General features: G+C 30.3%; 1 protein-coding gene across 2 annotated transcripts; it reads right to left on the minus strand.

The window, feature by feature from the left end:
- Positions 1 to 2,545, minus strand: LOC102597186 (probable inactive poly [ADP-ribose] polymerase SRO5). Of its 2 annotated transcripts, none has more exons than XM_006344996.2 (5): positions 1,588 to 2,545; positions 1,260 to 1,501; positions 1,038 to 1,174; positions 859 to 954; positions 1 to 464 (listed from the first exon to the last, which is right to left on the minus strand). In XM_006344996.2, the coding sequence occupies exons 1-5, from the start codon at positions 2,142 to 2,144 to the stop codon at positions 366 to 368; spliced, it is 1,131 nt and encodes a 376-aa protein (XP_006345058.1). In that variant the 5' UTR covers positions 2,145 to 2,545; the 3' UTR covers positions 1 to 365. The 2 variants fall into 2 exon arrangements, with proteins under 2 accessions (XP_006345058.1, XP_006345059.1); XM_006344997.2 differs by having other exon boundaries at positions 1 to 461; positions 1,588 to 2,544.
- Positions 2,546 to 13,889: the final 11,344 nt, after the last annotated feature.

A 13,889-nucleotide genomic window follows, 5' to 3' on the forward strand; every position in this document is an offset into this window, starting at 1 on the left:
TAAAGGTATTAACAAAATGGATATACTAAACATAACAGGATAGCAATTTGTTGTTTTACTTTTTCGTCAACAAGAATTGATCAGGAAACTATTACAACTATCTGTCACATTGGGATATACTTGATCTTACTCTAAGACAATTACGGGGTTACGAAGCAAAAAAAATAAAAATATTAAGTGTGAAGAGATACAGGTTAGAGGGGAATTAAGCTGAGACTAATTTGTTAGAAGATATCATTTTCATCCCATGAATCAACAGCAGCAGCTAGTCCCTCCTTGTGTCACATTTGGCTTTGGTTAGTGGATATCGATCTTCAACGTTTCATTCTCTCTGCTTATGTCCATATATTCTTCAAGAAAATTGTTCAACAACTCTTCTGGCAAGCACAGCATCTTCCATCTCGTTGCTCAAAGTTAATTGAGCTTGTGCTGGATGAGTTTCCAGTTGATCCTTTGCTTTGCTGCTAAAACAAAAGGACAAACATGATGTCAGATAATAAGGATTTGTGAATATGGGCGTCCTAGTTTTGGCACAACTTATAGTAGTAGTCGGCATAACTTATACTAGTAGTATCAGTGTGATGTTTACTAAGGGGACTAAGCTATGTTGAAACTGCAGCAGCAGGTACTGCTTCATACACTTGATAATGGAACGAAAAATTAAAGGATGAATTAACTAATAAGTTCTCTGTGTAAGAAAGTGACCGAACCAGGTTTTTCGCTAAGGGGATTTGAAATAGGAAGAAGCTGGGTTTCAATATCTAATATCCACTATATATACATAAAATATAATTTAACCCCCTTTCCATATCCACATTTTTTAGAACAAAAGATTTCTTGGAAGTAGCAGATTCATACCTTATTCTTGCAGGACTTGATGATTGCAGTCAACAACTCGTCCCCTGCTAGTTTCCTCACTTGCTGAATCAAGTCTCGTCTTGTGATCTTTCTCCCCTGTTGACAGAACTAGATATGAACAACTGTACTTGAATTATTTTTTTATATACACGGCAAAAATAGAGAGTTCAAGCGCATACCTTATGATCATTATGATATTTCGTAATCAATTTGACAGTCTGAGGCGGCAAGAATTTCGATAGAGCAGAAATCAGTGCAGGAAATGTAATCCAAGGTGATTTTGGATTCTGAACAGGAACTGTATTCCTTTGAGACTCTGCAGAAATTAGAACAAGAATTAACAATCTAGCACAATCGTTTAAAACATTCCAATTCTCTCAAGGCACTGCTTAAGTGTTCACCTTTAGCATGTGAGCTGACTCTGAAACTGACCATAAATTCTGGGAAAACGTAACTGTTCATGTGAGTACTCCACACGATATACTTTCTAGGAGAAGATAAATTATCAACCCCTGTATCATATTCCTCAGAACTCGGATGGCACTGTCCTGATCCAGGATGAACAACTTCAGTTTTTCCCAGTATCACACGACAAAGCAATAGATGCCTTACTCCATTTTTATCAGGAACAGCAGCTTGCAGGCTGCAAAAAATTCATGAATCAGTTAAGAATGAAAAAAAATCATAATCTAGAACAGACGAATTAAAGACGAGGGTAAATTTAAGTACCAATCGTGTGAATTATCATCCGGAGAAAGGCATATGGCTTGAGAATAAGCTCCATTGTTTGATGAATGAGAAAATCCATGTGAAAATATATTGTTAATCTCATCATTCGAAGCTCCAAACCAAGCATACTTCACATTAGCATTCCCACCGCACTTCTTCTCCACCGCTTTAGAGAAAATAAGAAACGATTGAAGCTTCGCTTGCTTGATAAAACTAGAGCAAGTCTCCTTATGAATTGCCGTAATTTCCGTCGATAATCCAAAACAACCCAAACCCGATAGAAACTTGTTGCTTATAATACCATATATCTTATCGCCTTCATCAATTCTCATCAAACCAGAACTTCTCTCTTCATGTACCGAACCAACAACCGAACTCTCGGAATCGGAAACTTCTGGATCTTGCACGTCATCGGCGCTTGAGCTTGTAGATTCGGCAAATTGATTTCCAAATCCTGAATGAGCCATAAACTTGTGATGCGGTGAGTACCGTTGAACTGCTGCTGCTGCTTCCTCACGCAGAAAGGAGAAGAACTGAGGCTTCACAAAGTTCTCCATTGCAGAATAATCCGAACAAGTAACTAAAAATTATTCGAATCTAACAAGTGTTCGATCAATTTCCGTAGAGAATTTGATTCTTATTGAATACAAATTCAAAGTAGCTAAGAAAAGAAGAGAATATTCACAATGAAAAAAATAAAATCAAAACGAATCAATACTTGCTTAGAAGAACAAAAAAGCACATTGTAGAATGGAATCTCAATAATTGTGAACTGTAAACCCAAAAAAGCTGGAGAATTAACCAAATCAATGAAGAAGTATTTGTAAGTTTGATAACTTGGATGAAAAGAATGAATAGAATGGAAGAAATAGGGAATTAATAGCCAACGGAAAACACCGCCACAAGTTTACTGCTTGCTTGCTTTCAAGTGGGCGGTGAAGTTGGTTTTTTTTTTTTTTTTTTTATGTATGTATAGCACTCAGTTTTCATGAGCCGGCGGATTTGTTTACTTGCGTGGGAAGCGTGTGAGTTGGCGGTTTAAAAGGGTTCGTTGAATTTATTTTGGTTAATTTCCAATTTTGACCTTTTACTTAAATGGGTTTCGTGTAGGATTTGGTTAAGTAAACGTTTCTTAATAACGTGTGCAACTACGTGGACGTGTCGTATTTGGTCAATATTTATGTATTTTTTGCAATTTGGATATTTATTGTTACTCAAGTCTATTTAGATTTTGCTTCGGGAGGAAGTTTTTATTTATTGTTATTACTCTAGGTAGGTCGGTTTATGCTTTTTTTTTCTTCGTTTCCAAAATCCAATGATAGAATACTGTATTGTATTTCACATGGGGCAGATTAATTATTGGTATTTATGATTATTTTGAAAGGGTATTGCAGTCTACTAGAACTTACTTTCTTTTTTTAATTAACACTGACAAAATCAACATGCACACACTGTTTTGAGGACAAGTTCTATCATCTATGAGTTCATTTAGGAGCAGGACCATATAAATAAATTTATCTTCTTGGCTATTTAGGGTTGTTAGTTAGCTGGATAAGATTTATGCTATTTATGATTTCAAATAATTAATAAATGTATAAATTATGAGATTTTTTATTATTATTTTATGTCGAATAAAAGGTGGAGTAATTAAAATTAAGAGTAATGATAAATGTTCAGAAAATTTGGCCAGAATTTGGTCAGAAATTTTAAAAATCTATAATAACTTTTTTATTTTAAAATAAACTGATCTTTTTTTTTATTTTTGAATTAAAAAGTATTAAAGTTAAAAGAGTAAAAATGTTCAAAAAGAAAATTAACATAGGTGAAATATCATTCTGGTCAAATTCTCTGGCCAAAATGATTTTTCCATAAGTAAAAATGTATGTATAAAATCACTCGACACTACTTGAATACCAAATTTGAACTCTACATTTGCTTTGGATTTTTCTATTGAACCTGCAACATCTTCAAATCCTGAGTTAGACCCAATGAAAAGGATGGTATATCATCAAACTTTTTGTCATGCAAATATATACCAATGGTTATTTTCGTGGGCTAACCCATCAGTGGCCCCCTAAATTTGGCACGATTTTTCACTTAGACACCTTAACTAGACTTTATTCATTTTAGACACCTCATGTCATGCCCAACTGTGTCATTTTGACACTTTTTCGACAATCTGTCAAATTTGTAAGGTGTGTGTAACACACTCGCTGATGACGTGTCAAAGTGACGAATTAAATAAAGACACGTGGCATATATATAAAAAAAAAAGTTATTAAATGGTGAATCTTGAGTAGGAAAAAAACTACCAATGACTCATTGACATGTGGCATTTCTTTAACTAATTAATTTTAAATAAAAAACACTTTTAATAAAAAGAAAATTATACCCACACCACCCCCAAATTGTCTTCTCTACTACCCACCCCCACCTCAAACCCCAACCCCTCTCTCTCACTCAGATTTTCTTCTCCACCCACCACCACCTCCGACCCTCCCCCACCCAAATGTGTCAAAAGAAGAAGTTTTTTTTTTATTTGGACTTTTTTCTGTGATTATGATGTGAGAAGGCATACAAATGGATTGGAACGCTAAAATTGTTTGTTGTGAATGTAGAATTTGATAATTGAAAATATGATTTCTTGCCATTTCTGAGTGTTTTTTTTCTTCTTGAAATTTATGTTGATTTTCTCAATTTATTTTGAGGAGGAAGAAGGACAACAAAATAAGTGAAAGTATTTAAGATTAAAATTTATGGGCGCTAGAATTCACTTTTTGTTTGTGACATCGTCAAATTTATTTCACCATGGAAAGAGTTTAAGCTTGGAAAATGGTAGCCAAAAAATGGGGAAGAAGAAGAAGAAAAAAATTAAAATTTGATAAAATGAGGCTCTCACGCGCGTCTAGTGAGTGTATCACATTTGCTATGCCATCTCAGCAGAAAGTGTCAAATTGTGACACAGTTGGGCGTGACATGAGGTGTTTAAAATGAACAAAGCCTAGTTAAGATGTCTAAGTGAAAAATCGTGCCAAATTTAAGGGGCCACCGATGGGTTAGCCCTATTTTCGTCGATGGAGTTTGAACATTGAATTAGTGAAATAACTATAAGATTGAGGATTTGAAATGAAAGTTAAATGAAAAAACTTGAAAATTTGTATAAAAAATACAAAAAATAAAATAAATATAAAATTGATTTACACACATTTTTGGCGATTATCTGCAATTGTGATGCACAATCGGTAGAGATATGGTGAAAATTCAAAATTCAAAATGACATGGGTAAGAGATTTTAGGAGAAATTTAAGTGGAGAGAGAAATAATGTGCTTTAATTTGTATAAAAATATATCTTTCATTTTATATTTATATTTGATACAAATTCGCGGATCCCATCCAAATAGAAAGATCGGAGAAATACTAGCTGCGAAATAGAATTAATCTAAACAAAAACTATAACATTTAATATGAATTAAATATTTGCTATTCTACACAATTTTTACAATAAAAAGAGAATACCAACATCTAATTCATATTTTTAGTTCATTTCAAACCCTAAAACTAATACTTCCCCGTCTCAATTTATGTGATACTTTTTGAATTTCGAGATTCAAACAAGTATCTTTCACCATAAATTTTTCATATGTTTTTAAATTGTTTTAAATTGTCAATTCTTGTGACTTATAGTACTGCTTATGTAGTTTACAAATATATGAATTTCATTTCAAAATATTTGAAAATTCACGCTCAAATTACCGATCAAACTTAAACTGTTTGACTCTCGAAAATGAAAAATGCCACATAAATTGGGACAAAAAAAATAACTTTATATTTTTTTAAAAAATATTATTATTATTATTATTTATTATGTGTCATTTTTTTATTGGTAAATCAAATCTCAACCCATTTAGTTTCCTCCTATCCATCCATTCTGGTGCCCCATGACCCAAACCCAATAAAAAAAATAGATTGATCATTCTTTACATTTAATGAGTTTTCTAATTGGGCTTGGATTATGAAGCATGAAATGGATGGGCAGGAGAAAATTAAGGGTCCGTTTGATCATGCAATATAAAATCATGATATATCATAGAGAAAATGATCTAAAACCCCCCCAACCTATACCCGAAATCCCAACTACACACTCCAACTTCACGGGTGTCCTATTACCCCCCTGAACTTCATATTTCTCTATTTTCTACACACTTAAACGCTCAACTTTTGTCATTACCAGATATACACATATGCGTGTATACACGCGCTAGGTGGGCCCACTTTCTTCAATTTTATTTTCCTATTTATTTCAGATGTAGTAGACCCCACTTTTTTTTAACTTATTCTTTTAATTAGGTTAAAATTCTCAATTTCAAACATAACCAACAACATGTCTACTCTTCAATTGAATATCAACCTTTCTTCTTCTTCTACATTATTCTTAGCAAGTAATGCAAGTCACAGTGACCCAAGAATTGTTCTTTTCAAGATTACTTGCTCCGCCACCCAGATAATTTTAACAATGTCATTTATCATGTGATGTAATCTTTTAAAAAATAAATAAAATCGATCTTTAAATGAAAAAATGGATCTTGCAAATTGGTATTTTCTAAATCAGTAAATCTTCAAGTTCATATGTAATGGTGAAGGAGTTGGAGGAAGGTGAAAAGAATGGGTGTACATACGTTGTGGTTCTATATTTATGAATTGAAGAGGGAAATAACTTATTTTTGGGCATTGACATTGAGAAGAAATCTCAAGCTCCATAGCTAGATCTAGTTGACTTTGCAATTTTATATTTATAAGTGAGGAAAATAACTTTGAACCTTGAATCTAATAACCATTTTTTTTAGAGAAGATTAGAAATTCTAAAGGTTCAAGATTTGAAATGGAAGTTACCATTGAAGATCGTTCCCAAGCTTCAAGCTTTTTAAATGGCAGAAGAAAGGAAGAAGATGGAAGATTTGTGGGAGAAAAAAAGCTTAGAAATGCAAATTGTAATTGAAAGCCTTAATTTTAGGTTGATTTTGGACCTTTACACGTGGATTCCAAAATGCAGATAATGTGTTTTAGATACATCCTTACGCGCCTAAGGGAGGTGAGAACACCTCCTATGATAGGTCAGCGTTTAAGTGTGTAGAAAATAGAGAAATATGAAGTTCAGGGGGGTAATAGGACACCCGTGAAGTTGGAGTGTGTAGTTGGGATTTCGGGTATAGGTTGGGGGGGTTTTAGACAATTTTCTCTATATCATATTATGAAATCATGAGATGAAATTGAAGTTTTGTTTGGACATGCGATATGTAATTTTTGTGTTATATATTTTCTCATACTCATAAAAATTCCGTAAGTTGTAAAACTATTTGTTTATTCAATCTTACCAAATAAACAAAAATTTATAAAATCGCATAATAAATTATTACAAAACTATTTGTTCTCCACTTAAGTAAGTTTCATCTAACTTTAATTTAATAAAAAAAATTGAACATAAATTGTAGTGAACGAAGTCTTTAATATAATCTTCCCACATAATACGGTCAATCTCCTCACGTTGAACTTGCCTTTTTCGATCATGTGACCGAGAAGACGAACCAACATTGTTACTTTGAGACATTTTTTGGTCAATATCATCCGCAACTATATTTTCATGATCATAGACCATAAATATTTCATTACTCCTTTTCGCAAAAAATTATGTAACACTGCACAAACTATGATAATTTTCATGTGTATCAATATATATCATAATGGTTCATGCCTTGTTTTAGTATTTTGAATCTATTTTTCAAAGTTACAAAAGTTTGTGGGGTTGTTTCAACAAAATATAAACTTGTGGATCATTTTTTGTGTTTAAAAAATCTCAAATCATGATATAGAATTTTCATATAATTTCATATCATGATTTTTGAAGAATATGGTATTCCATCTCATGATATGGAATCATGAGATGGAATCAGCGTGAAATCGCATGTCCAAACGCTGATTCCATCTCACGATTCCATATCGTGATATGGTATTGCATTGCCAAACGCCTACTAAATGTGTTGTAATTTAATTTATCCGATAAAAAATGACATGTAATAAATAATAATAATATTTTAAAAAAAAATTAAGATTGCTAGTTTTATGGGTAGAAATGGACCAAAAAGTGAATTGAATGATATTTTTAGCCCAATAAGTGAAATCTTTTCAAATAATCCAAAGATATTTTTGACCCTCATCTCTTCATTAAATTGCGTCATTTTGACCGAATTCGAATTCAAATTCAACCAAAAACACATATTTTCCCTCTTATATTAATATCACACTTGCATTATAACTTGTTTTGACCGATCTAAATCCAATGTTTTTTTTCCTTTGCCTGATTTGAGTAATAATTGGAATATCTTATCATGGTGTTTCTCTATTTTATCGGAACAAGTGATTTAACAACTTTATTCTCATCAAAATTATATAATTATATCACAAACCACTTGTTTATTACTCATACTCGATGTCTATCCATTAGCATAATTATTGTAATTAATTAATTCGTAATATCTCTCAATCCATTAGTATATCTGTATATGTATAACGTCAAACTAAAGTCATGAAGCAATTAGTGAAAGCGAGGTAACGGTTAATGTTTCAAGCCAATTTGATGGACCAAGAATTTCAAGTTTTCTAAATCAAGTTAAATCTATATCTATATTTTTCTCTTATATAGAAGAGACAATTTTTCAACTTTCAACCTGACTATTTTTTGTCATATTTAGGAAAGCTTAAGGGCAATTTGGTCCAACTAATAATACTTTTCTAATGAATAATATTGTACTTCACTTTTTTTGTAGTTGTAATTTTGGGACATAAAAGCCCTTCCACATTTTACTTTTCAGCCGCAAAAAAATTTGCCTACTTTCCATGCATGTGAGCCATTCTTTTTCTCCACTTTTCCTTCTATTAATTAATGCATATAATATAGGTCCCACTTCTTATTTCCTTTTCTTTATTTATACCTTATAACTTCTTTCATTTTATTTTTTATGGCAAAATCATTTTTTAAAATGCTAATTACTTTATTTGTTTACCAAATATGGAAAATTATGTCTTTTTTTAGTTTGTTATATATCTAAAAATTCTATAAATATAAATAACACTATAAATCATAATAATTAACAACTTAAATATTTAAAAGTTATATAAAAAAAATTAATTGACTCTTGAAATTTTATTGGTATCAATTTATAAATCACAATAGCTAACAATTTAAAAAGTATAAAATACATATAAAAATCACTTGACTCTAAAAAAATCTTATCAGTGCTACATAAATTGGGACAGGAGAAGTAACATATATGATCTGAAAATTACGTTAAATATTTAAAAGACATATAAAAATGATTAATTTTTGAAATTCTATATATGCCACGTAAATTGAAACAAAGAGAGTAATATATATTATTTTAAAATTATATAAAAGTACTAACAACTTAAAATCTTTTTAAAATCATATAAAAATTTGGCTAACTTTTCAAGTTCTATGACACTCCCTTCGTCCCATATTAATTGACTATTATTCTAAAAATAGTTGTCTCATATTAGTTGATCATCTTACTAAATCAACAAAATATTATTTAAATTTCCTATATTACCCTTGTCCGTTAATTTCTTTTGAAAGTGTCACATTTGTTTGTAAAAATTCTCACAAAGTTTTTTTAAGGGTTGAATTAGTAAAGTTTTATTTTCTTATTTATAATTTCTTCAGTACCGTGCAAAATAAAAATAATCAATTAATATGAGACGAACGGATATTGGGCCCCGTGCTGGCATGGGGTCGTGTATCTCTAGTATATATAATATAAAGGAGAAACATAGAAAACGTCATATGACACCTATCTATGATCTCCATTTGTATTATTTTTTTCTCCTTTATTGGCTTTACTTTCTTATTTGAATTAATTGTTTTATTGTAAAAACAAATAATTTAATTTATTACAAATAAATATCATATTAATGGAAAAATATTTACAACAAAGACTCTTCACATGCCAACTTACAGGGAGTAATTATTCATAACTCATACCTCTCTAATTTCTATTCTTAGTAAAAAAAATAAAAAATTGTCATTCTTCTAACTACAATTACAAAATAATAATCTTTTTTTATATTTTGAGTATTTTTATCTTAGTTAATTAATTTTTTTAAAAGGTTTTTCCCCCTTTTCTTCTTTAAATCAATTCTTTTATTATAAATGTATTGCTTAATTAATTACAAAATATATATCTATCTATAATATAAAGCTAGAATAAAAATATCTATATAATTATAATAATAAAGCTAAATATAAACGATGAAACACTTCTCTATTCACCTAGAAAATTATTTATTTTTTCTCCTCTATTGAACTTTTCTTACTATTCTTTTCCCATCTTATTATTAAAACAATAAAATAAAATAAAATAAAGAAGAACCATAACCACCCTTTACCTAAACGGAAGAAGCCCAAAAGTTTGATAAATTGTATGTCACGTTTTATATGCATTAAACATCTCTGTAATAAATAATAATTAAAATGAAATAAAAAGGTTACAAACAACCTATATACATATAATAAGTTAAAAAAAGGAATTCCTTGAGTAGGAAATTCAGAATGGTAATGCATATGGAGGAATCAAATATGGCAAATATGAGTAGGAAAATCAGAATGTAATGCATTGGGAGGAGTCAAACATGTCAATCAAGTGATGAAAAAGTTTTTGTATCTATTTCACTCAAAGTTTGCAAAAGGCTACGAAGTTTTTCTGTAAATTAACAAGTATGTTATCTCTGTGTTTTTTTTTTTCCATTTCTGGCTTGATATTAATTCATTTTTTTAATTAATTTTCATGTAACTTTTCTCTTTAATAAGGAGATGGACATTAGAGGAGTATACTAATTATAATTTCTAACTACTATTGTGGTTCAGTACAGTATATTATATTGATAAGTTCAATCTCTAGCTATTCTTTTCTTTAAATGCATACATATGATATATTATATCTCTAATATATAGTATAACTAGAAAACTTGGCCATTAAGGAATCAAAATTTCCTCTCCAATCAATTTTAATTAAATTATCACATATTTAAATTATATTATATAGAGTATTTTAAAATGATGAGAGAAAAGAACACTTAATAAATTTAATATTTTTAAAATAAGGATAGTATATTCTTTATCACAATAAATTATATATTTTGTAAAACAATTTATTTTATTCCTTCTTAGTAATAATCAACGTCGGAATCATCCAATAAATAGTTTTAAAAAAATTCCAGGCCTTTTTACCTTCTCCCCGATTAGGTAAGAACACAAAATCTTTTTATTGAAAAATGAGAATACACATGTTAGTAGAATGAAAATTAAAATCAGAAAGGAATACATTTTCAAAATAAAAATAAATTAAATATAAGGATAAAAATTAATTGATCAGTTTTGTTTTTACCTTCTTAGCAAAATAATGATGTTAGAATCATCAAGTAAATAGTTATAAAGTCAATTTCGGATTTGTCACCTTCTCCCCAGTTAGGTAAGAACATGTTTTCCTTATTCTAAAATGTTTTCCTACTTTTTTTTAACTCCACCGTCCTCTATTTCCTCTTCTTTCCTGTTTCTTTTTGCACTATAAAAATCTTTATTCTTTTAATGAAAAATTCATAACCTAAAATAAACTTTACACAAATGTATTTGTCATCAACTAATCACAAAATTAGACTTGGAAATGTCTTCAGGTTAATATATAAATGCATCTCCTTTCCATATTTTCCTTTCTTCTACGCCCTCCATTTCAAATTGATTGTCTCATTTTGACTCGATAAGAAATTTAAGAAAGTAATTTTTTTTAATTTTATAATCTTAAATTAAAGATATATATAATGTACCAAAAAGGGAAAAAGACATTTATTTTTTGAAATAGATTAAAAAATATATAAGACAAACAAATTAAAAGGAAGGAGTATAAGTTATTACATACCCTCACATGTAAAAATTTATGGTACAATAAAACAAAGAAATAACAAATAAGTGAAATATGCAAAAATCTATTTAATATTGTCATTCTTGTTTTATTGCGTAAGCAGATGATTTGCGTCTACTCTGAAAAAATGCTAGAACTTCCTGCACCAAATATTCTAAAGTCAATTTCGGATTTGTCACCTTCTCCCCAGTTAGGTAAGAACATGTTTTCCTTATTCTAATATGTTTTCCTACTTTTTTTCAACTCCACCATTCTCTGCTTCCTCTTCTTTCCTGTTTCTTTTTGCACCATAATTAAAAATCTTTATTCTTTTAATGAAAAATTCATAACCTAAAAAAACTTTACACGCATCTCCTTTCCATATTTTCCTTTCTTCTACGCCCTCCATTTCAAATTGATTGTCTCATTTTGACTCGATAAGAAATTTAAGAAAGTTAATTTTTTTTGAATTTTATAATCTTAAATTAAAGATATATATAATGTACCAAAAAGAGAAAGAGACATTTGTTTTTTGAAATAGATTAAAAAAAATATAAGACAAACAAATTAAAAGGAAGGAGTATAAGTTATTACATACCCTCACAGGTAAAAATTTATGGTACAATAAAACAAAGCAACAACAAATAAGTGAAATATGCAAAAATCTATTGAATATTGTCATTCTTGTTTTATTGCTTAAGCAGATGATTTGCATCCGCTCTGAAAAAATGCTAGAACTTCCTGCACCAAATATTCACAAATAAGTAGCAGCTGCACCACCAATAAAATGACCTACTAAAACATGTACTAAGAACACCTAAAAATTTATGCCTTTACACTTAAGTAGACAATATGCTCCATCATCCGTTCATGTTCCTAATCAAACCTCCAATACGATCATGAAAATCAAATGTCATGACATAAATAATTAAGAAATTTGAAAACTATTAGGTAAGAACACATATGTCTCTTCAAATAAGGAGTAATATTATGAATAAATAAGTAACCAATAAAATTATAATTCATCAGTTACGCACCATAAAACCGGAAAAAAACTTATTGTAAAACTTAAAGGTAACAAAAGTTCAACGACCACGTTTGATTCTTGAAATGGAAGGTTCAAATTTTCTCCTTCATCAAATCCAAAGAAGTCATACATTACAAAGATACACTTTTGCAGCATAATCGACAAATTCTTTTTGAAGCAATTCACATGATTTTTCTATGACCATTTCATCGAACATAAAAAGTAATTTTTCCCCACAATTTAACACCACTTGGATTCAATCCTGTGAAGAAACTCCATTAATGGGAGTAAAGAAAGATTAAAAGAGAGTTAAAAGAGACTCTAAGAGAAAGAAGAAAATAACGTTCATTCATATATTTCCTATAAGCTAACATCCTATATATATATACAGATAGTTAGGCATAAATGCCAGCTGTTATTTTTCTAACTAACTAGATTCCTTTTCTAACTACCTTCTTATTCACTAATTAACTAACAAACTGAATATATGACTAATACAAGCCTTTCAACACCCCCACTCAAGCTAAGAATTGGAAAATACATTTTTCATTCCAAGCTTGTCAATTAGTGCTTCATGTTGTGGTTTGCACAACCCTTTAGTAAGTAAATCTGCTTGTTGTTCTCTTGTTCCTAAGTGTTGTGTTTGAATGAGTCCTTCAAGTATCTTCTCTCTTACAAAGTGGCAATCTATGTCGAAATGTTTTGTTCTCTCATGAAAAATTGGATGAGCTGTTATTTGAATAGCAGCTTTGTTGTCACAGAATAGCTTTACAGGCAACTTAACATTTATTCCCAATTCCTTGAATAAGCCTTTTAACCAGACAATTTCAGCCACTGTAGTAGCCATACTCCTGAACTCTGATTCTGCAGAACTCCTTGAAACTGTGCTTTGCTTCTTTGACCTCCAAGACACCAATGCACCTCCCAGCTTTATTATGTAGCCAGTTACTGACCTTCTTGTTTCTACACAAGCTCCCCAGTCTGAGTCACAATAAGCTACTAGTTCATTTTCCTTATTGCTTGGCATAAACAATCCAAGACCTGATGTCCCCTTTATATATCTCACTACTCTAAGTGCTGCTTCCATGTGAGATAGTTTTGGTGAGTGCATGTATTGACTAAGAACTTGAACTACAAAAGCTATATCAGGCCTAGTCATAGTTAAGTATAGCAACCTTCCTATTAATCTCTGATATTTTCCACAATCATCAAGAAGTATGTCTTTTGTACTATCCTTCTTTCCTGTGCATTCATCAAACATAATAGATGTCAACTTGTGACTGAACTCCAAGGGAGTAGATGAGGGCTT

Source organism: Solanum tuberosum, unplaced genomic scaffold (genome assembly GCF_000226075.1).
Source record: "Solanum tuberosum cultivar DM 1-3 516 R44 unplaced genomic scaffold, SolTub_3.0 scf00062, whole genome shotgun sequence".
Classification (NCBI taxonomy): Eukaryota; Viridiplantae; Streptophyta; class Magnoliopsida; order Solanales; family Solanaceae; genus Solanum; species Solanum tuberosum.

Coding starts and splice junctions, on each gene's coding strand:
- LOC102597186 (XM_006344996.2), bottom strand. CDS start 2,144: ATGGAGAACTTTGTGAAGCCTCAGTTCTTCTCCTTTCTGCGTGAGGAA. Junction 1,175..1,259: donor AGTCAGCTCACATGCTAAAG/GTGAACACTTAA, acceptor TAATTTCTGCAG/AGTCTCAAAGGAATACAGTT. Junction 955..1,037: donor AATATCATAATGATCATAAG/GTATGCGCTTGA, acceptor TTCTGTCAACAG/GGGAGAAAGATCACAAGACG.